Genomic DNA, 26,305 nt, shown 5'->3' with positions numbered 1-26,305 from the left:
AACTATACTAGCCATACTGGGGGCAACTATACTAGCCATACTCGGGGCAACTATACTAGCTTACTGGGGGCAACTATACTAGCCATACTGGGGGCAACTATACTAGCCATACTGGGGGCAACTATACTAGCTATACTGGGGACAACTATACTAGCTATACTGGGGACAACTATACTTACTGGGGGCAACTATATTAGCTTTACTGGGGGCAATTAAACTATACTAGCTATACTGGGGACAACTAAACTATACTAGCTATACTGGCTGGGGCAACTATACTAGCTATACTGGGGGCAACTAAACTAACTATACTGGGGGCAACTAAACTAGCTATACTGGGGGCAACTAGTTTCACTGGGGGCAACTATACTAGCTTCACTGGGGGCAGCTATACTGGGGGAAACTGTACTAGCTATACTGGGTGCAACTATACTAGCTATACTGGGGCAACTATACTAGCTAATACTTTAAATTACAGTTAGCTCCGCCCTCATCTGGTCGTGACCACACCCATTTTTTGCCACGAAGCACGCCACAGGTTGTGGCCATGCCCATTTTTTTAGGGGGGTGTCTTTTAATACCCAGCACCGGGTGCCAAATGCCCTAGGTACGCCACTGGTCGTTTGTGTCCCTGTAGTAATTAGTGAAGGGAAAGCTGCTGGCAGACTCTCATAGGGAAAGATTAGTTAGGCTCTTGTAATCTTCTTAGCTTGCTCCTGGCTGATTGTTATTCCTAAAATAGCACCCCACAACAGCTCTTTTGAGAGCTAATCTTGTTCTTGTGCTTTTTTTCCCCTGCACCCTCCTCCTCTTCCTGTCTTGTCTTGTCTTCCAGGGATTTGTAGGATGCCAAAAGCCAGCTTACATACGTTGGCTGGGAATCGAACTCAGGTCAACTGCTTTGAAGGCAGCTATGCTCACCACTATACCACCAACGCTACATGCTGAAGCCAGCCTAGCATGTACCATTGTGGTATACCCAAGAGAAAAATGAGCTTGCTTATTTGCCTAATTTGCTAGATGAAAGCAGTGGGACACATGGAGATACTGCTTACAGGCTTCAATTCAAGACTTCAGAAAGATCATGTGCCCCCCTGGATGATGCTGGTGTGACACACACAGCAAAAGACAGCAATTTGGAGTCTGGAAGATTCCAGGGCAAGGGTGGGAAGGATGAAAAGCTAGGTGGCCATGCAACCATTCCTGCTAACTTAAAGCTTACTTGTGTCTTACAACACATTGGCTTAAGACTTTACCAAGTCCAATGCTCCAATATAAGGAAGCTTTTCTGTTTACTGTTTTTTTTTTTTTTATTAATATTATTTATTTTTTGTAAGTGTGGTGTCACAGTTCACTCATCTCTTCAACTACAAGAAAGGCCCAGGAGTAGTCTTAGCTACCCTAATATCTATGTTACGGCAGGGCCCTTATTACACTTTCTCTTACAGGGCTATGGAAACCGTTTTGCCCTTGCGATAAAGCGAGGTGCAAAAATGAAATCATGCCTAGCAGAGGATGGTTTCGATCCATCAACCTCTGAGTTATGAGCCCAGCACGCTTCCGCTGCACCTCTGCTTACGTTTGTATATAACCTTCAAGTTTAAGAAGGGTACATTAGTTGAAATAGTTACACTACTATGTATGTTACAGCAAGGCACTTTCACTAATGACACTTTCTCTTACGGGGCTATGGCCACCGATTGGCCCATGTGGTAAAGCAAGGTGTTAAAACCAAAGTACACCGAGGGTGATTTCAATCCATCGACCTCTGGGTTATGGGCCCAACACGCTTCCGCTGCGCCACTCTGCTGCTGTACAGCAGATGCTTCGTTGTAGGAAAAAGTGAGTGAGACCGCTTAGCCGTACGGAAAAATGGGCACTCCTTTGCCTACTTCATTCTGGCCTTTGTCATCATGAAAGGATCATAGAAATATATGTAGAAATTTGATATATACAGGTTTTGTTTAAAGTGGCATTAAACTTCTTGGAGCAGATTTGTTTCCTGCCTCCACAAGACATACATGCATCCACATAAAATCATTTAGCAACAACTGTGTGCACAGTCTCTGTGGTGCAATCAGTTAGCTTGTTTGGCTGTTAACCGAAAGGTTGGTGGTTCAAGCCCAGAGAGAGAAAGAGATGATTCTACTTGGCTATCCCTGGGTGTGCTTGAACCACTAACCTTTCGGTTAACAGCTGAATGCGCTAACTGATTGTGCCACAGAGACTGTGCATGCAGTTGCTGTTTAATTATTTTATGGGGATGTATGTGTGTCTTTTGGAGGGAGGAAGTAAGTCTGCTCCAAGACGTTTCAGCATGTAGCGTTGGTGGTATAGTGGTGAGCATAGCTGCCTTCAAAGCAGTTGACCTGCGTTTGATTCCTGGCCAATGTATGTGAGGTTGCTTTTGACATCCTACAAATCCCTAAGCAAGCTCTTTTTTCTCTTGGGTATATCACAATGGTACATGCTAGGCTCGCTTCAGCATGTAGCGTTGGTGGTATAGGGGTGAGCATAGCTGCCTTCAAAGCAGTTGACCTGAGTTTGATTCCCGGCCAATGTATGTAAGCTGGCTTTTGACATCCTACAAATCCCTGGTAGACAAAAAAGAAGGAGGAGGGAGGAAGGAAGAATTACACTCCCTGATTGATGTATACACATGCAAGATGTGTGAAAGCACTTTAGGCCTGCAATTTAGCATTCAATGTGATTTCTGCCCTTAAAACGCTGCTTTGCATCAAATCCAGATTTTTCCTCAGGACTTTTGGCATGTATTCCACTCCGCCATGTCCCACTCCAGATGTTAGACCCCTTGAAACATCTTTTTCATCACTTTTGCGGCTAGCATAATTTTTTCTAGTTTTCCAAGTTCGCCTCCCCATTGAAGTCTATTGCGGTTTGCAAAAGTTCACGCAAACTGAACTTTTGAGGAACCGAAAATCGGAGGTTCAGGCCATCTCTACACAAGTGTCAGTGGGACACACACACACACACACACACACACACACACACACACACACACACACACACACACACACACACACACACACACACACACACACACACACAAAAATAGATCACAAGAACAAGATTAGCTCTCAAAAGAGCTGTTGTGGGGTGCTTTTTTAGCAATAAGAATCACCAAGGAGCAAGCTAAGAAGCCTACAAGAGCCTAACTAAGCTTTCCCTATGAGAGTCTGCAACAGCTATCTCTTCACTAATTACTGCAGGCACACGAGTGAGTGAAAAGCCTGACGATGCCTGCCTTTTATAAGGGGGGGTGGGGCTCCAGGAGGGAGTGTAGCCTAGATGCAGTAGTGAGCAATGTTGCTATTTTTGCAGATGATACAAAATTGTGCAGAATCATCAACTCTCAGGAAGATAGTGTCATATTGCAACAGGATCTGGATAGGATGGCAATATGGGCACATACATGGCAGAGGAAATTCAATGTTGACAAATGTAAAGTCATGCATTTTGGACGTACTAATGGTCTAGCACCATACAAAATAAATGTGATACAGTTGGGGACATCAAACTTGGAGAAGGACTTAGGAGTACTCATCGACAACAAGTTAAATAATCGTACTCAATGCCAAGCAGCTGCAGCTGAAGCTAACAAAATTTTGGGATGCATTAAAAGGGAAATAAAAACTCGAGATGCTAGCATAATATTGCCCCTGTTTAACTCTCTAGTAAGGCCACATCTGGAATATGGAATTCAGTTCTGGGCACCACATTACAAAAAAGATATTGACGTTTTAGAGCAGGTGCAGAGACGAGCAACAAAATTGATACGTGGGATGGAAGGTCTCACTTACCAAGAAAGGTTAGATAAACTGGGTTTATTTAGTCTAGAGAAAAGACGCCTTAGAGGGGATCTAATTAACATGTATAAATACATCAGAGGGCAATATAATAGCTTGGCGGATGAGCTTTTTGTCCCTAGGCCTTCTCAAAGGACTAGAGGACATGATCTGCGCATGGAGGAAAAACGTTTTAGCCATTTATTTAGGAAAGGGTTCTTTACAGTAAGAGTGATTAAGATGTGGAATGCATTGCCACAGGAAGTCGTTATGGCAAACGCTATACCTGCATTTAAAGGGGGCTTAGATGAAAGACATCCATGGCTACAATTACTAGGTAATGCCTAATGATGTTCATCCAGGGATTTTATCTGATTACCATCTGGAGTCGGGAAGGAATTTTTCCCTTTAGGTGCTAATTGGACCATGCCTTGTAAGGGTTTTTTCCGCCTTCCTCTGGATTAACAGGGATATGTGAGGGAGCAGGCTGGTGTTGTACTTTATACTGGTTGAACTCGATGGACGTATGTCTTTTTTCAACCAAAATAACTATGTAACTATATGTAACTATGTAATTGGCTACAATGTGCCTGCTGACTGTGATGTAGAGGGTCAAAGTTGACCCTCATGATGCACTATGGGTGCGAACCGAACTTCCGGAAAAGTTCACGGTTCTTCACGATCGCGAACCCCTGTTGCTAGTGGTTTTGACATTAATGGCTGTGTGTTGAGTTATTTTGATGGAACAGCAAATTTACAATGTTATTCAAGCTGTACGCTGTCTACTTTACATTGTATCAAAGTGTCATATCTTCAGTTTTGTCCAATGAAAAAAAATTCATAAAATATTTTTAAAAATGTGAGATGTGTACTCACTTTCGTGAGATACTGTATATGATGTATATGTAGCTATACTGTTATGTGTGTGTGTGTGGTTGGTTGTAATATATTCTCTAAAAGTCATGCTGATAACATTTTGATTTTATAAATAAGAATTAAGACATATAAGTCATGCAAATGTACTGTAAAATATTTTCTACTGTTTTTTTTTTAGTAATTAAGCTCTTTATAACATCTGTAATTGAATCTATAAAATAATAATTATACATAAAGGTTATACATAAGGAGAGTTCCTTATTGATGTGAAGTGATGGGGTAGACATTGTAAAGGGGTGAGTGTACAGCAATGTTCACCATTACAGTCTCCCCCAGTACTGCTGAGCACCTACCTGGGTGACACAAATCCTGAAGATGATCTGCAAGGTGAAAAGTGGCAGAAGCCTCAATAGCACCTTTGTGTTCTCCACATGGCATTCACTGTAGCATCCACCATTGTACTCTTTTGCACGGTCCAACCAGGTTGAGACATGATGACCAGCTACGTGTCTGTAGTGAACACAGCACATCTTTACTGCGTTCAGGAAGACACCAACCGTGGTGAGCAGAGAGCCGCCTGCAAGACAGTAAATACATCCAATTTGGGGTCTACATGTCCAAAAATAAATAAATAAATAAATAAATAAGGTAGTAGCTTCAACTATGCACCTTTTCCTCTGCTCTGAATGTCCTGTATAAGTTTCCTTATCTTATCCTTAGATATACTGTGCCTAGATAAATGACAAACTTCATAAAGACTAAAGGCTCATACACAAGCTCAACAAAAGTCTTTTAAATGCACACGATTATCAAACAACTTGAAGAAGTTGGACAACGTTTGTGAAGTAAACGGCGTGCAAACGACAAGGCGTTATCATTCATAAGAGGCGACCAACAACTGATAAGATGCAGCTCAAGTCAGTCCAACAGTTGGTGGTCTGCTGTGCTCTGGCTGTATCCTGGGGCAGATGTGTTGCCTCCATAGGCTATATGGGGAACACATCTCTTTCGGGATAATTGCGGACTGTACAGAAGTGCGGCGTGTTTACCGCAAGGGATCCAATGGATCTGTTGCAGACTGACAAGTGTGAACAGCTCCTATATATAAAATAGTTTTGCTTTGGATTTTCCCACAGACTGTGACAGTTTGTGAAGGGTATGAATAATTTTGGACTGGACAGTTTTTGCTCAAATTTAAATTAAAGCTGAGAAATGTTTTTTTCCACAATAATGCCTTTTGTACATCGTCTTATTATCTCTTGGAAGACAGCTATGTCATTTCCCATCAAAAAATGACTTGCTGGTTGAATAAAAGCAACTCTAAGTCAAAATTTGCCAGAGGTATGAATAATTATGGGCAGCACTGTATGTATATATATATATATATATATATATATATATATATATATATATATATATATATATATATATATATATATATATATATATATATTTGGCCTGATTCCATAATGTTATGCTCAGATTCCATAACGTTATGACAGTTTCCTTCAAAATTAAATTTCAAATGCAGGCCCTCTTCGGAAAAAGGCCCTCCTGGTGTATCTTCGGCTCTCTGCATGCGATTCCGATTCTGATTTTTAATTGTTTTTTACATGCAATTCTGATTTTTAATTGTTACTGCATGCTGCGTTTTTTCTGCGTTTTTCTGTTGATAGAATTCATGTAATATCGGAATTGCAAATCGGAATTGGAATAAAAATCGGAATCCCAAATCGGATTTGCAGTGTGCAGAGAGCTTTAGGAAGACTGGATGGAGGCTTTACAGGCTGATCCTCTTATCTCTACAAGCGTAACCAAACATTTTCAAAAACTTTGCTAATTCCCAGAACCCACTTTCAGACAGTTCGTCCCAATGTTCCAAATGCAAAAGAGACCATGGAGAATTATTACACATAGCATGGCATTGCCCCAAAATCCACAGTTACTGGGTGGCACCATGGGACTCCTGGACCTTTAGGTTCAGATTAAAATTCCTTGAACTGCTATTGTATGTATCTAAGGTGCTTTTGACAATGGCACTGTATCATTTTTCAAATTGCTATTGTATGTTTTGCATTTGTCGCCATGAATCTTATTTTGCAATTTTTGAAAAATGGTACGCCCCCTATGGATAATGCTTAGAATAAGCTACATAATAACTGTTTGAAGCTTGAGAAATTGGTATATGCTCACAGAGGCAGCACTGCCAGGTTTCAGAAAATGTATAGCATTTGGTGCTCTGCTCTAGACTATGTTGATTCGGAACTTATTAAGCACCAACTGTTCTCTGAGATTGGAGTTTCCAGACGAGACACTGTCTTTGACAAAGAATATACTGTTTTTTAAAAACATAAAGCCTTCACTATTCATAGTGATTTTTAATGTGTTGATTGCTACTGTTGTAATTGCTGTCAGGGGATTTTACCATGACATTGTCTTGTTTGCTGTTCAATTGATGATTTATCAATAATAAACAGTTTTTGTTAATGAAAAACAAAACAAAAAAACAACAACATGCTACATCAATACCACTAAAGGCCTACACCATTAGCAAGGCCGTTTCTTGGGCAATGCGGGCAGGGCAAGTAGACCAGCAAGTAGAAGAAGGAGGGCACTGGTAGAAGGACATAACCACTAGGGAGCCGGTGACGTGCAGTGAAGCCAAATGGAAGAAGAAAGATTACCTGTGCAGTCACCTTCCTTGACTCCTCCTGGGCTGTCTGCATCCGACCTTAAGTCATTATCACGTCACCACCGCGTGATGACACCTGATGTCCTGTAGCAGTACTGCAAGCTATCAGTGTGCGGCGCCCATGGAGGAGTCGGCTTTCCTGGCTCTCTTCGCCTCTGTTTTCTCCAGGTCCATGCTTCCGCCTGGATGAGCGGCTGGTCACTAGTAAGTAGGTAGATCTACTTGTGACCTGTGGCTGTGTGACTGTACATAAAGAGTAAGGGTTCGCGAGTCCACGGGTGGGTGGGGTGTGGATGTGGGGTGATAGCCACATTTTTACACCCTTGCCCTGAGTGCAATTTAGCCTAGAAACTTCTCTCACCATTAGTAACAGAAGTCAAGTAAAAGATTGTGTGCTGCACTACCCACCCAACATGTGCATTGACAACAATTAGAATTACACCAACAAAGGAAACAATGGTCAAATCCAGCACAATTTATCAGAAAGTGTTTCAATTACAGCTTTACAGTATTTCAAGATATTTCAACCACATTAAAATATTTAAAACAGAAATTATAAACTTCCTCTTTGGCCATCTTTATCAAGGTATAATGTATTTATAATATCCACAGTTCAATCAGATCCGCTTCAGTTATAGAACCTGGGTTTAATAAACTGTTTGCACTTAGCACTTTTGCAAAGTATCTTAAGTTCTGGGGCCACCTCCTCCTGCATTGCCATGGCTCACCCCTAGCTCAGCAGCCGCTAATAGGTGACTGCTGAACTGGGGGTGGGCCACATCAACGCCGGTGGGCGTAAGCACAGAGCTTTGGAGACAGTTCAGCCAGTCAAGGGGAAGGGTTGGAGTTTCAGACAGGGGTTGAGTCCTGCATGAACGCAGGTGGACGACGTCCACCTACTTTTTTCAGAGAGTAGACGACGTCTACCCTAGCATGTGTAGTGGAGGGGAGGCAGCGCAGTGAAGAAGGAGTAGTGGGCAAGCGGGCCATCTCCCCCCCTTCCCTCACCTTGGGGCCCCCCTTCCTCGCTCTTCCCTCCGGAATTTTTAAGTGTCGACGGCAGACAGCGGGCAAGGACTTACCGCTGTTCTTCCAGCTGCAGGAGGGAGCTCTGCGCTCCGCTAGTCTGGTCTACTCAAGACCAGACTAGCAGCACACAGGATCTCTGTCAGCCACCGACACTTAAAAATTCCGGAGGGGAGAGAGCGAGGAAGGGGGGCCCCAAGGGGAAGCTAAGGGGGGGGGGGAGATGTCCCCCCTTCCCCAACGCTGTGCCCACTGCTCCTCCCCTCCTGTTTAGGGAGCCCCTAAAGTCCTGGCTACCTATTATGGGGACATCTTTACACCTGGCTACCAATTCTGGGGACATCTATACACCTGGCTACCTATTATGGGGACATCTATACACCTGGCCACCAATTTTGGGGACATCTATACACCTGGCTACCTATTCTGGGGACATCTATACACCTGGCTACCTATTCTGGGGACATCTATACACCTGGCTACCTTTTCTGGGGACATCTTTAGACCTCGCTACTTGTTCTGGGGACATCTGTACACCTGGCTACCTATTCTGGGGACAACTATACTCATGGCTACTTATACTGGGGACACCTATAGACCTGGCTACCTATATTGGGGGTACTCATTTTGGTGGAACTGCTGTCAGATTATCTGTATTTTTGGGGAACTGCTGCTGACAGATTAAGTGTATTTTGGGGAACAGCTGCCAGATTATGTGTATGTTAGGAGGACCACTGCTGCCAGATTACATGTATTTTGGGTGATACGTGTATTTTGAGGGATCCGCTGCCAGGTTTCATGTATTTTGGGCAACTGCTTCCAGATTATGTGTATGTTGGGGGGAACTGCTGCTGCCAGATTATGTCTATTTTGGGGAAACCGCTGCCATATTATCTGTATTTTGGAGGAACCTTTGCCAGATTACGCATATTTTTGGTGAAATGTTGTCAGATTACTACGGCAGAGCTCAAACTTCCCCGGCAGACCTTTTATACCACTGCTAATGTCATGTATATTTGGCGAGGCGCAGGGGTTTTTAGGGTGATTCCACTCACCTCTTTTCCCAGGACAAGACCCCTGGTTTCAGATATATAATGATTTACGGGTGGGTGAGTGAGTGAGTTACTAGCCCTGACACCCGTGATTATTTCAGAACTTTCAAAGAAGTTTACTTTAAAGCAAACCCGAGCCCAAGATCATGTTTGCTATTAAATATATTACCCTGCCCGTCTCTTGCGCGGGCATGACTGCATTGGGGGCTGGTGCCGACTGAGGGAATCCTCAAAAGGATCGTAAGGCTTCCCTCTCTTTAGGTAAGTATCAACTTTTGTACCCGAATCTCATCTTGGTTACACTTTAATGGCCCTTTCACCATAGGGCCCAAAAGTCCCTATTTGGGCGGGACAATCACGGATCCCGCCTTCTCGTCCCGGGTTCTGCTCCCTCCTTACTAAGTCCCGTTTTTTCTATGGACGGACTGTCCATCCAAATAGTCACACCTTCCAGGTATCTATGGCACTCATCTTTTTAAGACAGACATCTGTAAAGACCTAATTACACGCACACAGTTAGGTCCTATGTGGTAAAGACAGAAAGATCAGACCTCCCGCTCCTTCCCTCCTGTCTGTGTGCCCCTCTTACCAGCTGGTGCCTGCCTCCAACCAATAGAAACAGGGAGGCAGCTGTGTCCACCCCGCCTCCACAACCTCATTCAGGCTAGCAGCAGCATCAGCCTGTATCCAGGGAGGAGAGATCAGCGGTGCTCTACACAGAACACATGTGGTAGGCAAAGTGGTAGAGGACATGACACCCAGCTTAGTCACACCACAAGTCACTGCAGCCCATCCCATACTGCGGAGGCTGCGCCGTGAGTGTGACAGAGACAGATAGACCTCCTAATTTAACTCTTTCATGTCTGCCAGGGTCAGGGGCCAGGTAATTAAGTGCAGATGTCAGCACCAGCAGACACACGAGTAGCACACTGAACAAAGTCAATTTTTAAAGATTTTTTTTAAAGAAGTAAAAATAAATACTTAGAGCTACTTTTTTTTTGCTCTTATTTCCCAGCTGCATTGCTATGTTTTCTATGTTCACCACAAAGCTTAGACTACTTGCTGTATTGTAGCCATAGCTCCCAACTGTCCCTCTTATGGCGGGACAGTCCCTCTTTGGGAACTTAGTCCCTCTGTTCCTCTTTATTCCTCATTTGTCCCTCTTTCAGGATTGATGTACAGATCTGTGTAAATATATGAATTTTAAAAATATGTTTAATTGACTCTAAACTTTATTCCTTTCCTTTAAATCAGGGGTCCTCAAACGTTTTGGGTCGAGGGCCGGGTCAACATACTTCAGACTGGCTGGGGGGCCGGAGTATACATAAAATGATGTAGAAGTCTTTGCGGGCCAGACAGTGAAGCATACCCAGGTGACAACCTGCAGTCCAATTGGACAGCAGTGCCACCTGATGTGGAATTTGATTGGAAACCAGCGACGTACTGCTTTCTGGCTTCTATGTGGATGGGTGGTGCCAGCACTGCTATTCTATATGCAGACCACCAATATTTAAAGATTTAGCTAACCGCATCTATAAGTAATACATTTTCTGGGTGGGGGGGCTGGTAAAAAAGCCTCAGGGGGCCACATTTGGCCCACGGGCCTTAGTTTGAGGACCACTGCTTTAAATTGACATAATTATTATATTCAAATGTTAATATGAAGGAAAATGAACCAGGATAGAAAGGACCAGTGTGGTATGAATTATAAAGCAACATATTTTTCCTATAAAATCTTTATAGTATGCGTGACTAGGGGTGTGCCAGGGCGTGACTGGTAGTGTGGCTGGGGTGTGGCTTAAGTGTTCCTCTTTCGTAGCTCAAAAAGTTGGAAGGTATGCTTTCACACTCATTTGTTTACAATCTTGGTCCTCTTTAAATGTCTCTGATAGTGTAAGCCACCAAGAGCATCTACCAGCAGTAGACGATCTGTCCTCTTCCACTGGACTGACACTCTACCAACAGGACTACCAGATGCCTGTACCAATAGAGTCCTAAAATATCCTAACACAGGCCTCTTTAACCCCCTGGCGGTATTCCCAAGCTGAGCTCAGGCTAGGTATCAGGAGCTGAAAGTGCTAACCTCAAGCTCAGCTCGGGCTAGCTAAAACCGCCGCACCTTCCTGTTGCCTGGGTCCCACATGCGATCACTTTTGGCCAGCGGGACTCCAGGCTTCTCTCCTCTGCCACCGGGATACCCTTCCCCTCGGCTCTTCTTCCGGGATCCTGGTGGCCAATCAGCAGCGAAGCGGCGTACGCGTACGAAGGTAGGCGTATGTCGTGACGTCATCGGATTTGGCAAAACATTTTAAAGTGTGCCTGAACTTTTGCACAGGACAGAAGGAGAACATCGAGAAATGCGCCCTGTATGTATATATAGAGTTTAGCCTGTCTGATACCCCCATCTGGACCCCTCATTCTGCTGCCCAGGGCAGAAGGAAAACATAGAGAAATGCACCCTGTATGTAGATAGAGAATTTAGCCTGTCTGATTCCCTCATCTGGACCCCAATCTGCTGCACAGCACAGAAGGTAAACATAGAGAATTGCAGCCTGTAAATATGTAGATAGTTTAGCATGCCTAATCTTCCATCTGGACCATATCTCTTACACAGCACCGAAGGTAAACATGTAATGCAGCCTGTAAGTATATGTAGGGTTTAGCTTGTCTAATTCATCATTTGTTTCTAATCACAAGTTGTAATGTGATCTCTCCCCGTGTCACCTGACTGCCATGGCAGAATTGGCAGATAAGCTCATTTGAAAGCACAGGATGTTAACAATATAGCCATTTGGTTCCCAACTGCTTCTGAGCTAAATGCATCTGCCTTACTGTTACTGATTTTTGCTTGGATTTTGACTACTCTCTGCCCGCCGCCTGTACCAACCTCTGCTTGGATTTTGACTACTCTCTGCCTGTCGCCTAAGACTGATAGCAAAGGGGATAAAGTCTGAAAGGAATCACGCTTCTACTGCCCCGATTGTGATGTCGCCCTCTGTGTCATTCCCTGTTTCAAAATATACCACAGATGGGAGGTGTATTAGGTATATACTGTATGTACATACTGTATGGTCTGGTGCCTTATTTGTACAGTTTCACTATTTTTTAAGCTAATTCATAAATTTAATTATTTCAACAATTTTGTTTTCCGGTCTTTTATTTATAAGCAGGATGTCTACCAGGCCTTTATTCTGACATATTTTAGTGAGTTAAGACTTAAGAATTGGAGGCCTAAAATTAAAAAATTAGAGGCCTAAAATGTACCGTTTTTAGACCCATAAATCCAGACAGAAATGAACCGCCAGGGAGGTTATCGCAAACACATTTCTCAAATCTTCTAACACATGCCTCCATCAGAAGCAAAAGAGTAAATAAAGGTTTCCTTATTTATGCAATAAGAGGTCTAAGGTTTTGTGTCCTTAGGTAATTGCTTCTTCTTGTGCCTTTCTCTGTTAATAAAATTATGAAGAATTACCACAGCCTAGCAGCAAGCTGACACTTAAAACGGAAACCGTAAAGTAACTTCTGAGAAGCAACTTACCTTTTACTGGCTGGTAGAGGAGCTCAGTGCGAACCATATGAATAGTTATTAATGCCATAACTACCGACACGAATGGGATTAGGAATCCAAGGTTCTTCGCCACGGACTGCTGAATATATGAGATTCCCAAAAACACAACCAGACAATTCACATTGACCAGCCAGTGAAACCTGCAGGCATTATTCACTATTAGTATTATTATGTATTTATACAATGTTGATATCATCATACATAGCAATTTACAGAGTACATATTCACGTCTGTAACTGTACCTTAGAGGAACCTATAATCAGATTCCTATCTTAGTCTTAAGTTTTATGTCCCTTCCATAGTCTAAGGACAATATGGAAGGGAGAAGGGGGGGGGGGGATATGTATTTGCGATGTGGGTGGAAATCAGAGGGCCCAGTGAAAACCCATGCAAACATAGGGAGAACATACAAACTCCACCCAGGTAGTGTCCAAGCCAGAAACTAAACCTAGGAGTTTAGTTTTTGTTGTTGTAAGTAATAAAATTAGCAATGTCACCTTTGTGTGTATTCTCCGCTAACTTCTCCTTCACTGTCCTCTTTGCAAATTGCTTCTACAATTTTTCCATTTTTTGTATATCCCAAGATTTAATTTACTGTTATTGTTTAAGAATCTCAATGTCTATTGGTACTGATTCTCGGTGCCCTCAGTATAAAGAATCTTTTCTGTTTCATTCACAATCATCTTTAGAATATAGTATCTTCTAGAGCTTGCTTACCAATTGACAATACTAGTTAAGAAGTGAAAGTCTGTAAACCCCTAATGGTAAAAATGACATGCTTTTCTCACAAAGATTTACATGAAATTTAAAGGGACCCTGTGCAGAGGTTAAAAAAAAATCTGGACTTATCTGGGACTTCTTTCAGCCCCCCCCCCCCCGCTACAGGGAAAGGGGGGGGGGCTAGAGGAATGCCCAGGCAGGGTCGGACTGGGACACTAAGGGCCCACCAGGCACGGGATCGCCCCCACATTTTGAGCTTGCATACGCATGTACCCTAGAAATTTAGCACTATATACTGTAAATACATCATTTGGTAGGACATTAGATTATGGTAGGGAATAGATTGTGAGCACTTCTGAGGATAGTCCAGGGAGACAGATACATGCGGCAGCGCGCCGTAGCAAAAAAGAGTGGGTGTCACCATGCACTGGAACATGAAAGTGGTCATGATGGGTCATTGGCAGACCCAAAAATACACAAAATAACAAAACAATACACAAAATAAGTAGCGGTGCTATTGACAGACAGTGGCTCTGACCAGATAAACTTAAGTAGTAAAAATATTAAGTAGTCACACACCTCCATAAATAATAAAATAATTAAGTAGCCAGGTGCCTTACAATGAACAAAATAAATAGCCAGGTGCGTCAAAATAAAATAATTTAGTAGCCAAATGGGCCCTGTATACATAAATTAAGTTGCCATGTTCCCCAGAAAACAGAATTAAGTAGCCATGTGCTGATATATATCAGTATTAGGTAGCTAGTGCTGGCTGGGGAGGGCTGGGTGCTTTGCTGGGTGATACTGCCAGCAATGCAGGATGGCCTTAGAGTATGCAGGGCCTGAGTGAAGTGTCATATGAAGGGCCTAGAGCCTGAGTATAGTTACCCCCAGTAGAGGTAGCCAGCTATAAGTGTCCCCTGTATAGGTAGTTAGATATAGGTGACCCCAGTATAGGTAGCCAGGTCTAACATGCCCCCAGTTTAGACTTTAGTTAGGTCTATAGGTGTCCCCAGTTTAGCTAGGTATATAGGTGTCCCCAGTTTAGTCAGGTCTATATACGTTACCTGTCCGGTGTCAGCCTCCACGCGGTTTCCGTCCATCTCGCTGGGTTTCGCATACACGCTAGTGGTGCATAGCGTCTGACGTCAGATGCTATGCACCGCTAGCATGTATGCGGCTGTTACCCGGCATGGATGGTCACTGTGCGGAGGCTGGTACAGGACAGGTAATGTATTAATGCACACACTGGGCGGGGGGGGGGGGGGGGGCACTCGGCGGGCTCAGCCAATTCCCTGGAGATTTCATGCTGAAATTGGACAGGAATCGGCCTGTAGTATATGGGCAGCTTCAACAAGGGACAAATGTAATCAGATTCGATTAGAGATAAATTTGTCTCTTTGTTGAATCTGCCCATAATTGTCAGGTCTATGGGCACCTTTACTGTATCAACGAGGAAAGAAGCAAAGAGAGGCCTTATGGAAAAGGTGGGAAATGAGGCGAGGACTTAGGGAAGGTGTGGGAGGCAATCATCAAACTTATGTAAGAGATAAATGGTAAAGAGAGGATGATAAAACAAGCAAAAGACATAACGAAAAAGAAGATGTGATGCAATATAGAGGATTAGAGGTGAGGGTGGGGATATAAATTATGGAAAACAAACATGAGGAAAGAACTTTTTCAAAGGAAGTATTTTGTCATGTTTTCTGCAAAATACTTTTTCAGTACATAGCAAGAGAAGAAGTACTAAAAAGTTTTATACAATGTTCCATCTACAAATCTAAAGTTAATTTGAGACTTTGTTCTTGTTGGGGTTTTTCCTGTTTTTTTTTTTTTTTTTTTTTTGCATGCTTTGATCTCCCGTCTGTGAGAATTACAAATCTCCAGAGAAAACTTTCCTTATTACATTTACTTTTTCTTCTAAGTTTTCTCCTAGGAGATATTTCTTCTTTTTAAATTTCAGCACTCTGCAATTAAAAAAGTACCAACAAGTATGTAAAAAAAGTACTGCCAAAATTATTCTGAGTATTTTCTTGTGCTTAAAAGGCATTTTATTGATAAGGTGCAAATATCACTTAAGAGAAAATGCAGGAGAAAAACTGAATTCAATATGGGCCATATGTCTGTATATAACTTTCCTCTGCTGTATATAACTTTCCTCCGGAGAAATAAGAATAGAGCGGAGATAAGGCAAGACTGCCTAGGACTACATGGACAATGATTTTTCACTGACCAGTTGAAAAACGACATCAGTTCCTTCTGCCTGTAGCTCTGAAGACCATAAGCGTTAAGTGGGCAAACAATGGCTCGGATCCCTCCTGTTCCAATGGCTGCCATTAATAAACCAGCATAGAAGAGCAGTGTCTGGTATTTTTTGGCCAGCGTATGGGCAATATGGTGCCTGTCTATGTAGAAATCTTCAAAAGGAAATGCGACTATGGGCAGCGTGACTGTTCCTAGGAAAATAAGACATGTGAGTTACCAGAGAACCATAGTTAGATGTACAGACAGACATGTAAAATAGAATTTTGCCTTCTTAAAACAAAAGGTATTTGCGATTATTCAGATTGGAGTGAGCATTTGAGTTGTGCCACATTGCATCATTGGTGAATATGCAAAGCATCCCTTTGTCACTGATAGCTAAACACACATCCAGAACTGCTGGAATGCAGTGATGTGTCAGCTTGTTAGCAATACAGGTTTTTTGATCCATTTCATGCCCTCACACACTCCTAGGAGTTCTGGTTCACTATGAGCTTGCTGGGCAATCTGTAACTATGTACAGATATGCCACTCTAATCCACAATGAGGGTCAAACGCTACTGCAAAAGAGATCACACTGTTCATAAAAGTTAATTCCATTTCAAAAAACATTTCTCACTCCAGCACAGTATTGCATTAGGGATGACAAATATGGTAAAATCTCAATCCTTACAACAAGGCATTGCACATCCCTCACATGATCATTGTCAAGTTTATTTTGCTTTCTTAAGACAGAAGGTATTAGAGATAATTCAGCTTTAAGTGAGCAACTGTGGCTTCTCATGATGCATCTCCCCTATCTGAATAGGCAAATCATCGAACAAGTTAAATTATTCTGGGCGTTGCTTTTTAGTGAAAGGGTAAAAAAACAAAAGGGCAAACCACCTAGCTGTTACTGCAAATCTTAATTGACATGAATAGAATAACGGTGAACATGTGTATCCATGTTTAAAACAGAAAAGTGGTCAATATTGCAATCTAGCTAATAACTAGCATGTGACATGCAATGGAAACAAGGCATTAAAAGGCATTAAAAGAACACAACAAAACGTACTATTACCGTAGGGACCCCAAAATGAAATTGGCCTTTTGTTTTGTTTCCTTACATCTTTGTGGATAGGTGAAACCATGTTTACATGACTAGGTGAATGCAGAAGCACAAGACATATCCTGTGTGTGTGTGTGTATATATATATATATATATATATATATATATATATATATATATATATATATATTGCTATACAAGTTGTACACCGACTACTTTACTTTGTGTCATAGTGTCATATCTTCAGTGTAAAAGATATAGTAAAACATTTTTACAAAAATGTAAGTGGTATACTCACTTTTGTGAAATACTATATAATTTTTTTTTTACCAAATAATAATAACATTATAGTGATGCATACTGTACAACCGTGGCTGTCTTTCTAAATGTGTGAATGCTACGTTTTGGCAAATGACCCTCACAAAGTGCTATAAAGAAATCTCACCAGTATGAGAAGAGTAAAGACACAAACTACTGCAGCAAAATCACAACATTTTGCGGGAAGGAAGGAAACAAAAACTACTGCATAAAAAACGAATCACTGTGGGAGGGAAGGAAACTTGGGGATGTTGTTTTTTGTGCCCAAAATGGTTTGAAGCGGTCCTGCCATTGTGAAAGGAGCAGAGGTACAAATTACGCGTATATCAAAAAAGGGCGCAAAGAAGTGTAAACGAAATTTTAGTTGTTATAGTTTTATAAGCGCATTTTTAAAACGAAAAAAACTAGTTAAAACCCATATAAGCGAAATTTACAAACGAAAAAATAAGTATAATACAAAGTCTAAACGAACTTGTAAACGATATTTGTTATAAACTTTATCCTGTAAACGAAAACCTTTGTTAACACGATCCATGTAACCGCTATTTCTCGTGCGCCCTTTTTTTCCTGTCGGGCGCCGAATAGCCGATATTTTGCATTGCAGTCTATGGCGGCGCCCTTTTTGTCCACTATCCCTGTGCGCCCTTTTTTACTAGTTCCACAAATTACTGTGAGAATAGTGCAGTGGCACAGAACATTCCACCATCCAGTGGACATGATGCATCTCACCAGGTACTAGTGAGTGAAATCAGATTTTTGCATTTCGTGATAAACTTGGGAGAGGTGCAGTATATTGTACAGACTGGATGTTATGGCTCACAAAATTATATTTCAAAAATCTGTGATGACTTACCTGTAAAGTGCAGAAAGATACAGATATAGATTATTTTTGTCCTTGCATTGCAGAGCTCTGCAGCCCAACCCACAAGCACAGGCATTAAAGTACAGGCACCAACAAAGCAAAGGTTGGCAATGGCTGCTTGGTGGTGCTGGTAGCCAAGTTTCAGGGTACAAAAAATGATCATATTGCAGACAGTAGCAAAGAAAGTGAATCTTTCACACAGTTCCACCAGCAACATACAGACCACAGGTTGCAGGCTCTTCCTGGCCAGAGATCTGGAAGACTCCAGAGTGCCATCTATCAAAGAGAGTCTGCTGCCTTCTCTTCGGAAGGACTGGCTGAGTCGAAAATATGAAAAATCTGTAAGAGGCATTTTATTCCAACCAAAATATCAGAAATGTAAGAGTCAGTTAAATCCACATGGTGTAGGAGTAAATCTTCCCATCACGGAGGATAAATATTTTACTGCCTAGTCTGTAGGATGATTAAAGAGGACTATAAGAAACAGCATATTCTCTTTGATGTGTATAAAGTATTTTAACTTTCTGAGTGGTGCCCCAAAGTCTATATTATTTTTCTTGGTTCATCCCTGTTCCAGCTATATATACTTTACCTTCTAGTGATGTAGTCAGATCTGTATATTCTTCTTATTGGACCAGTGGTGTTCTAGACCTGTATAATATTGTTCCTGATCCATTTATGCCCTAGGCCTGTATATTATTCCCCCTAGTCCAATAGTGTCACCCTGGTCTGTATATAATGGTCCTGGTCCAGTTGGTATGCAGGTCTATATATTATTGCTCTTTGTCCAGGGGTCTCCCAAGTCTCTATTTTACAAATTCTGGTTCATTACTGTCCCAGCCTTACCTCTTATCCAGTAATGTGGACTGGTCAGTATATTATCCCAAGCCTGTATATTAATTCTCCGAGTCCAGTGGTATCCCAGCTTTATATATAACCTATATTTTCTAGTTCAGCAATGAGGTCTGGTCTAGTGTAATATTATTTAATATTATCTAGTGTAATATTATTTATTCTAGCCCAGAAATGTGGGCTGAACTACACAATTGTTCATCTGGGACCAAGGCTGTTGCAGATTTGTGTAATATTTTATATATTCTTCTACTGGTGCAGTAATTAGAGCTGTTCTGTATGATATTTCCTGATCAAGCAGTGTCCCAGGTCTGTATAATATTTGGGCAAGCAGTGTCCATGGTTTGTATAATATTTTCCTGGTCAACTGGCGTCCCAGTTATGGATATTATTCCCTTAGCCAAATAGTGTCCTAGGTGTGTATAATTCTTTTACTGGTCCAGTTACATCCCAAGTTTGAATATTATTCTTTATAGCTTAGTGACATCCTATGACTGGATATTATTTCTTCTGGTTTAGTTGTGCCCCAAGTCTGGCCAGGACCAAGGTATTCTTCCCCGCATGTTAGAATGGTGTTTCAGAGCTGTCATTCTTCCTATTCCAATACTCCTTAGCTGTATTACAAATTTCCTTTTGGCCCTGGATGATGTTATGATGGGATTTCAGTGCTGTAGGAACGTAATTCTTCTGCGTCCAATATCATGCTATAATGGTAATCCAGTGCTGTAGGAAGTATGTTGTTCCTTATGGTCCGGTTTCATGGTATAAAGAGTTCTGGTGCTGTAGGAAGCATTCCAGCAGGGCTTTTTCCAGCATCTCATACAAACATCTGACAGTTCTAGACTTTCTCGGAAGTGTTTCTGTTTTGCTGTCCCTGGAATTCGACACACTGATAATAATATTTGCTCCTCATGTCACACACCCATGCCACATGCCTGGATCCATTGAACTAATGATCTTAGTAAATACATCAGATCAGTTTGGGTAACAATACAGAGCTTTGTCATTATATTTATGAAACCTTTTTACAAGTGTTGACCCTCACTTGTATAATAATGGAAAATGTCTCAGTACTTATGTTATATATATTACAAAACTCAGATACACCTACCAAGAAACGGCTGTGGTACCTCATGTAACTTTGTGGCTTCAATATGAAAATTCTGATAGGACAGGAAATGAGGCAGAGCGATACAAACAAGTTGTGAACTCATCTCCATTATACAAAAAAAAACAAAAAAAAACAAAGATTAATTTGTTGCAGTCTCTTACTGTTGGAGAGAGTTACCAACTTTATTTTCCATTCTGAGCAAGAAGTAATGGAAGATCTCACAGGTGGGACATGGGGCAGCAATAAATGAAGCAGGTGGGCACTGCTATAGCACTAATACTATAATACACGCCGTGTGCAAGAGTAATTCGGGGTCCACTCCCAGCAATCACCAGACCCTGAATTACATCTCCCTCCTAGTTCCTACAACCAGGGACGGATTTGTGCTTTTTACCACCCAAGGTCAATTATCATCAGTCCCCGCCATCCCCTTCCGAAAAACACATGTCCTCCCAGTGATATGATTGATGGCAGGGATCAAATTGTAAGCTCCTCAGTGGATAGTTAGCGACATGACGGCATGAATAAGATTGTAAGCTCCTCTGAGGACAGTTGGTAAAGGTGGCCATACATTAGAAGATTATGGGCAGATTCGAACAAGAGACAAATTTATCTCTAATCGAATTGGATTAGAGATAAATTTATCTCTTGGTCGAATCTGCCATACACTACAGGCCGATTTCCGTCCGATCAGGGAATCGTCTGAGCCCGCCGCGTCCACCCGGCCGCTTCCCCCAAAAGGTATAAATGTATGTAGTGTGTGCATTTGTACATTACCTATCCTGCAGCAGCTTCCGCACATTTTCTGTCCATTTCGCCGGGTAACAGCCGCATACACGCTAGCAGCACATAGCGTCTGACGTCAGACGCTATGCACCGCCAGTGTGTATTCGGAACCCGGCGAGATGGACAGAAACCGCGTGGAGGCTGATACCGGATAGGTAATATATAAATGCACACACTACATACATTTATAAATTGCGGCGGCAGTGGCGGGGGTTTCGTTGTCTCATCGCTCGTTCGCAAATCGGCCGCCGTACCGCCGCACACCCGACCAACCAGCTTCGGCCCGACATCCTGCAGCATGCGTGATTGACCGTACGGCCAATTTCTGTCCCGAAATTGGTTGCTTTGTCGGTCGGGCATGCACTTGACAGCACTTTGGTAACCTGAGCGGAACTCGTGGTAGCCACCGGGAGGTCTATGCAGAGCAATGTGCGCAGAGGGCATTTTAACTCACCACCCAGGGGATCCTGATTGTCGGCCGCCATTCTTCTTCCTCTCCTCCGAGGCTCTGCTTCCCCTTGGTGAGATCACCATCTGTCGTCATGACGACAGCCGGCAATCTCACTATAGCGTTACAGCGCCACCCAGAGGACAGAGGGAAAACTGCATCGCTGGATCCCAGGGATGTGAGTGAGTGCTGGGCTGCTGCAGAAAAATTGCACCGCTTTTAGAAAGAATCATAACGCCAAGGGGGTTAACTCTGACAACACCATCCAAAGTTCTTTTGGGATATGTGAGGATGCAGGACAGTGATGTACCATGTCTTTTTCCAACCTACTATATAACCATATGTAATAAAAAAAATCCTGGAATTTGGCTTAAATTAAACACGAGGTGAGAGTAATATGGAGGCTGCCATATTTTTTCCTTTTAAAGGAAACAAGAGATGCTGGAAAGTAAAAAGTAAAGTAAAGATTTACTACTTTCCGGGGTTTCCTCCCACCCCATAAACACGTGTGAGTCCCACGTCGTCCTCCCACAGTCTGCCATTCAGCCGCGATTAGCCCTGGTATATGCTCAGTCGTGTCAGTCCGGGTCTACTGCGCACGCCCAGACCCAGACTAGACGCAACTGAGCATATTATGGGGGCTGATCGCGGCTGAATGGCTGAGAGGACAGCTTGGGACTCACATGTGTTTATGGGGCGGGAGGAAGCTCAGGTAAGTATCCAATCTTCATTTTCCATCCTCCCTGGTACACTTTAAACAATGCAAGTTATCTGGCTTCCCCTCTGATCCTGCGTCTATAATACTTTTAGCCATAGACCCTGACAAAGCATGCAGATCAGATCAGGGGCGTAACTAGGCCCCACCGGGCCCCCCTGCAGATTTTCAGAGCGGGCCCCCTCCCCCCCTGGGGCCCGCTCGTGGCCGGTTTTTGGGTGCTGGAGGGGTGGCAGCATGAGGGGAAAGCCTTGCCCACAGTCGGCGGGGAGAGGGGAAGTTCCCCCCTCTCACTCACCTCGGGGCTCTCCCCTCTGCGCTCCCCTCCAGCTAGTTAGTGTGTGGGCAAAGGCCAGTGGGCAGCGAGCGGCGGGCAGATACATACCTTCTTCCGTGCGTTCCATCGGAGACTTCTCGCTCTAGCGGCTGACGTCACTTCCGCTTCCGGAAGTGACGTCAACCGCTAGAGCGAGAAGGCGGCGATGGAACGCAAGGAAGAAGGTATGTATCTGCCCGCCGCTCGCTGCCCACTGGCCTTTGCCCACACACTAACTAGCTGGAGGGGAGCGCAGAGGGGAGAGCCCCGAGGTGAGTGAGAGGGGGGAACTTCCCCTCTCCCCGCCGACTGTGAGCAAGGCTTTCCCCTCATGCTGCCACCCCTCCAGCCCCCCAAAAACGGCCCCGAGCGGGCCCCAGGGGGGGGGCCGGGCCCCCCCGCGGGCACAGGCGCTGCAGGGCCTATTGCTACGCCCCTGGATCAGATGCTCTGACTCAAGTCTGACTGAATTAGCCACATGCTTGTTTCAGGGTTTTGACAGACACTACTGATGCCACAGGACCAACAGGACTGCCAGGCAACTGGTATTGTTTAAAAGGAAACACATATGAAAGCCTCCATATCACTCTCACCTCAGGTTTCTTTTAAATGGCAAAATCCTAAAAAATCCTATTGTCACAGAAATTACCATGGGGTCACTTGTAAGAACCCGCCCCATGCCTGTAAATTGAAGCTAACATTTTACCATATTACCATAAATAGTCTAAATAAAAAAACAAAAAATGTCATGTTCCATGCAACTTTCTCAATGGTCTTCTGATTTCTGTTTAGAAAACCCCATTTTACCTGACAACCCCACTGAATACCTTCTGCAATACTGTAGTACTGCTGATAACTTAATTTGTAGGAACTTATCTGGAACTTATCGGTAAGGTAATATTCTATTCTGCTGTGGCAGAAAGTGGGAGACCCCAATTATATTAACAACATATTTCACCCATGGCCAATTTTGCCATTAGTTGCTGGTGACAACCAAAGAGTACAGCATAAAATATTAAATTCTGTGATGTATAATTTTTTCATGAAAGTACTTTTTTGCTGGAGAGATGCGTAGAGAGATACGTTGAGAGCGCACTTCTCTTGCGAAGACTGGCCGCGACTAGCCGAAGTTACGTGACCCTGTACCGGCGATACAGAAGGCTGAGGATGGCGGGATGGAAGCGATTCATGTGCATGGAGCTGGAGGAAGCCCCAGGTATGTATAAAACATTTATTTTCTAGCATCTCTGGTAGACGTTAACCACTTCACAACTGAGGGGTTTTACCCCTTTGGCATCCGAGCAATTTTCTCCTTTCAGCGCTCCTTACATTCATTCGCCTATAACTTTATCATTACTTATCGCAATGAAATGAACTATATATTTTTTTTTTCGCCACCAATTAGGCTTTCTTTAGGTGGGGCATTATGCCATTAATTATTTTATTCTAAATGTGTTTTAATGGGAAAATAGGAAAACCTTTTGAAAAAAATCATTATTTTTCAGTTTTCGGGCCATTATAGTTTTTAAATAATGCATGCTACTGTAATTAAAATCCGTGTAATTTATTTGCCCATTTGTCCCCGTTATTACACATTTAAATTATGTCCCTATCAAAAATGTTTGGCGCCAATATTTTATTTGCAAATAAAGGTGCATTTTTTTCAGTTTTGCATCCATCCCTAAATACAAGCCCATAATTTATAAAGTAACAGTGTTATACCCTCTTGATATAAATATTTAAAGATTTCAGTCCCTGAGGTAACTATTTATGTTTTTTTTAATTGTAATTTGTATTTATTTGTTTTTTTATTACACAAAAAAAATTGGTAACAATTGGGGAGTGTGGGAGTTAATGAGTTAATTTTATATTGTAAAGTAATGTATTTGTATGTGAAAAATGTTTTTGGATGTAGTTTTACTTTTTGGCCACAAGATGGCCACAGTAATTTTTTGTGAATGCGTCCTGCAAGCATAGGAAGTACGCTTGCAGGAAGTTCAGGGAGGCTGGGAAACTGTATTTTTTTTTCACAATGATCGCACTGCTTCTCATAGAAGCAGCCGATTATTGCTGGGGGCAGAGATCAACGAATGGGAATGGATTTTCCCGTTCATTGATCTCCGGACGAGCGGGCGGCGGCGTGCAAGATCGTGGGAGCGCATGCACGTGCGAGCGGGAGCGCGGACAGCCGCGGCAGCGGCGGGGGGTGCATATATCTACGCTCCGGGCGGGGAACTGAAGTCCAAAGGAGCGTACATATACTGTACCCGGGTGGCGAAGTGGTTAAAATCAGAACTCATCTAAATGTTATAAATACTGAGTAGACAAAAGATTTACCAAAAGGGTTTCTACAAGTGTTTATTGTCTCAGAGACATATCCAAAATTTTGGAATACACAGTTCAAGTGAATTCATTTGTAGTCCTGATTTTGAACATAAACAGTCCAAATGGCAGACAAGAACTACAAAATAACTTTCTCAAGAATGCAGCATAACAAAATATTAATTTTTATTACCTGTTACTACAGAAAAATTAGTAGCGTTAATTTATTTATTTATTTATTGTATTTATAAAGCGCCAACATATTACGCAGCGCTAATGAGGAACTGTACTGAAAAAAGTAGTATGGGGAAAATATAAATCAGTACATTGAAAAGTGAAAAGTTAAAAAATAGAAGAGAGATCAAGAAATGATTGATGTTCACCATGTAATTTCATGTTGTTTGATCCACAATGAACCTGTAGGTTATCATCTAGGTAGTATAGTGCCCCAGTATAGCTAGTATAGTGCCCCAGTATAGCTAGTATAGTGCCCCAGTTTAGCTAGTATAGCGCTCAGTATAGCTAGTATAGTGCCCAGTGTAGGTAGTATAGTCTCCCCCGCCCACACCCCCACCGCCGCTGCTATTACCTGCCGGCATCTTCTATTCCCCTCTCCGTGCTTGTAAAGATTCACAGCAGTGCGCCTGGCGCTGCTACTGTGACGAGCGGCGAGCCAGGAAAGAGCGGTTCCCATAGTAACAGGAAGCCGCGCCCTTTCCTGCCTCCTGCCTCGTCACAGTAGCAGCGCCGGGCGCGCTGCTGTGAATGTTTACAAGCACGGAGAGGGAAATAGAAGATCCGGACAGGTAATAGCAGCGGCGGCGGCCGTGGGGGGAGCGGGGGACCCGCGGACTAGCGGAGGGGGGGGACCCGCGGACCAACATGACTCGCATACAAGCCGACCCCCCAACTTTTGGCCCCCTTTTTGGGGGTCAAAAATTCGGCTTGTATGCGAGTATATACGGTATGTGTTTTATCTCTTTCTGTAATCATCACTGCATTATATACATAGTTATTTAGATTGAAAAAAGACATACATCCATCAAGTTCAACCAGAAAATAAAGTACAACACCAGCCTGCTCCCTCACATATCCCTGTTGATCCAGGGGAAGACGAAAAAACCCTTACAAGGCATGGTCCAATTAGCCCCAAAAGGGAAAAATACCTTCTTGACTCCAGATGGCAATCATATAAAATCCCTGGATCAACACCACTGGGCATTACCTAGTAATTGTAGCCATGGATGTCTTTCATTGCAAGGAAATCATCTAAGCCTCCTTTAAATGCAGATATATAATTTGCCATAACTACTTCCTGTGGCAATGCATTCCACATCTTATCACTCTTTTACTGTAAAGAATCCTTTCCTAAATAATTGGCTAAAACGTTTTTCCTCCATGCGCATATCATGTCCTCTTAGTCCTTTGTTAAGACCTAGGTACAAAAAGCTAATCCGCCAAGCTTTTATATAGCCCTCTGATGTATTTATACATGTTAATTAGATCCCCTCTAAGGCGTCTT

The 26,305-nt window shown here is 42.8% G+C and overlaps 1 protein-coding gene across 4 annotated transcripts in view; it reads right to left on the bottom strand.

The window, feature by feature from the left end:
• Positions 1-26,305, bottom strand: part of SLC15A5 (solute carrier family 15 member 5) — a 152,473-nt gene that overhangs the window by 102,792 nt on the left and 23,376 nt on the right. For all 4 annotated transcript variants that reach the window (XM_068277381.1, XM_068277382.1, XM_068277380.1 and 1 more), the window contains exons 2-4: positions 15,977-16,199; positions 12,994-13,163; positions 5,036-5,259 (exon numbers count right to left, since the gene is read on the bottom strand). In XM_068277381.1, coding sequence (XP_068133482.1) covers positions 5,036-5,259; positions 12,994-13,163; positions 15,977-16,199 — 617 coding nt within the window. The remainder of the gene's footprint in view (positions 1-5,035; positions 5,260-12,993; positions 13,164-15,976; positions 16,200-26,305) is intronic.

Source organism: Hyperolius riggenbachi, chromosome 3 (genome assembly GCF_040937935.1).
Source record: "Hyperolius riggenbachi isolate aHypRig1 chromosome 3, aHypRig1.pri, whole genome shotgun sequence".
Taxonomy (NCBI): domain Eukaryota; kingdom Metazoa; phylum Chordata; class Amphibia; order Anura; family Hyperoliidae; genus Hyperolius; species Hyperolius riggenbachi.
Note: the sequence above shows the minus strand (reverse complement) of the source record. Positions and strands in the feature narration are given on the sequence as shown.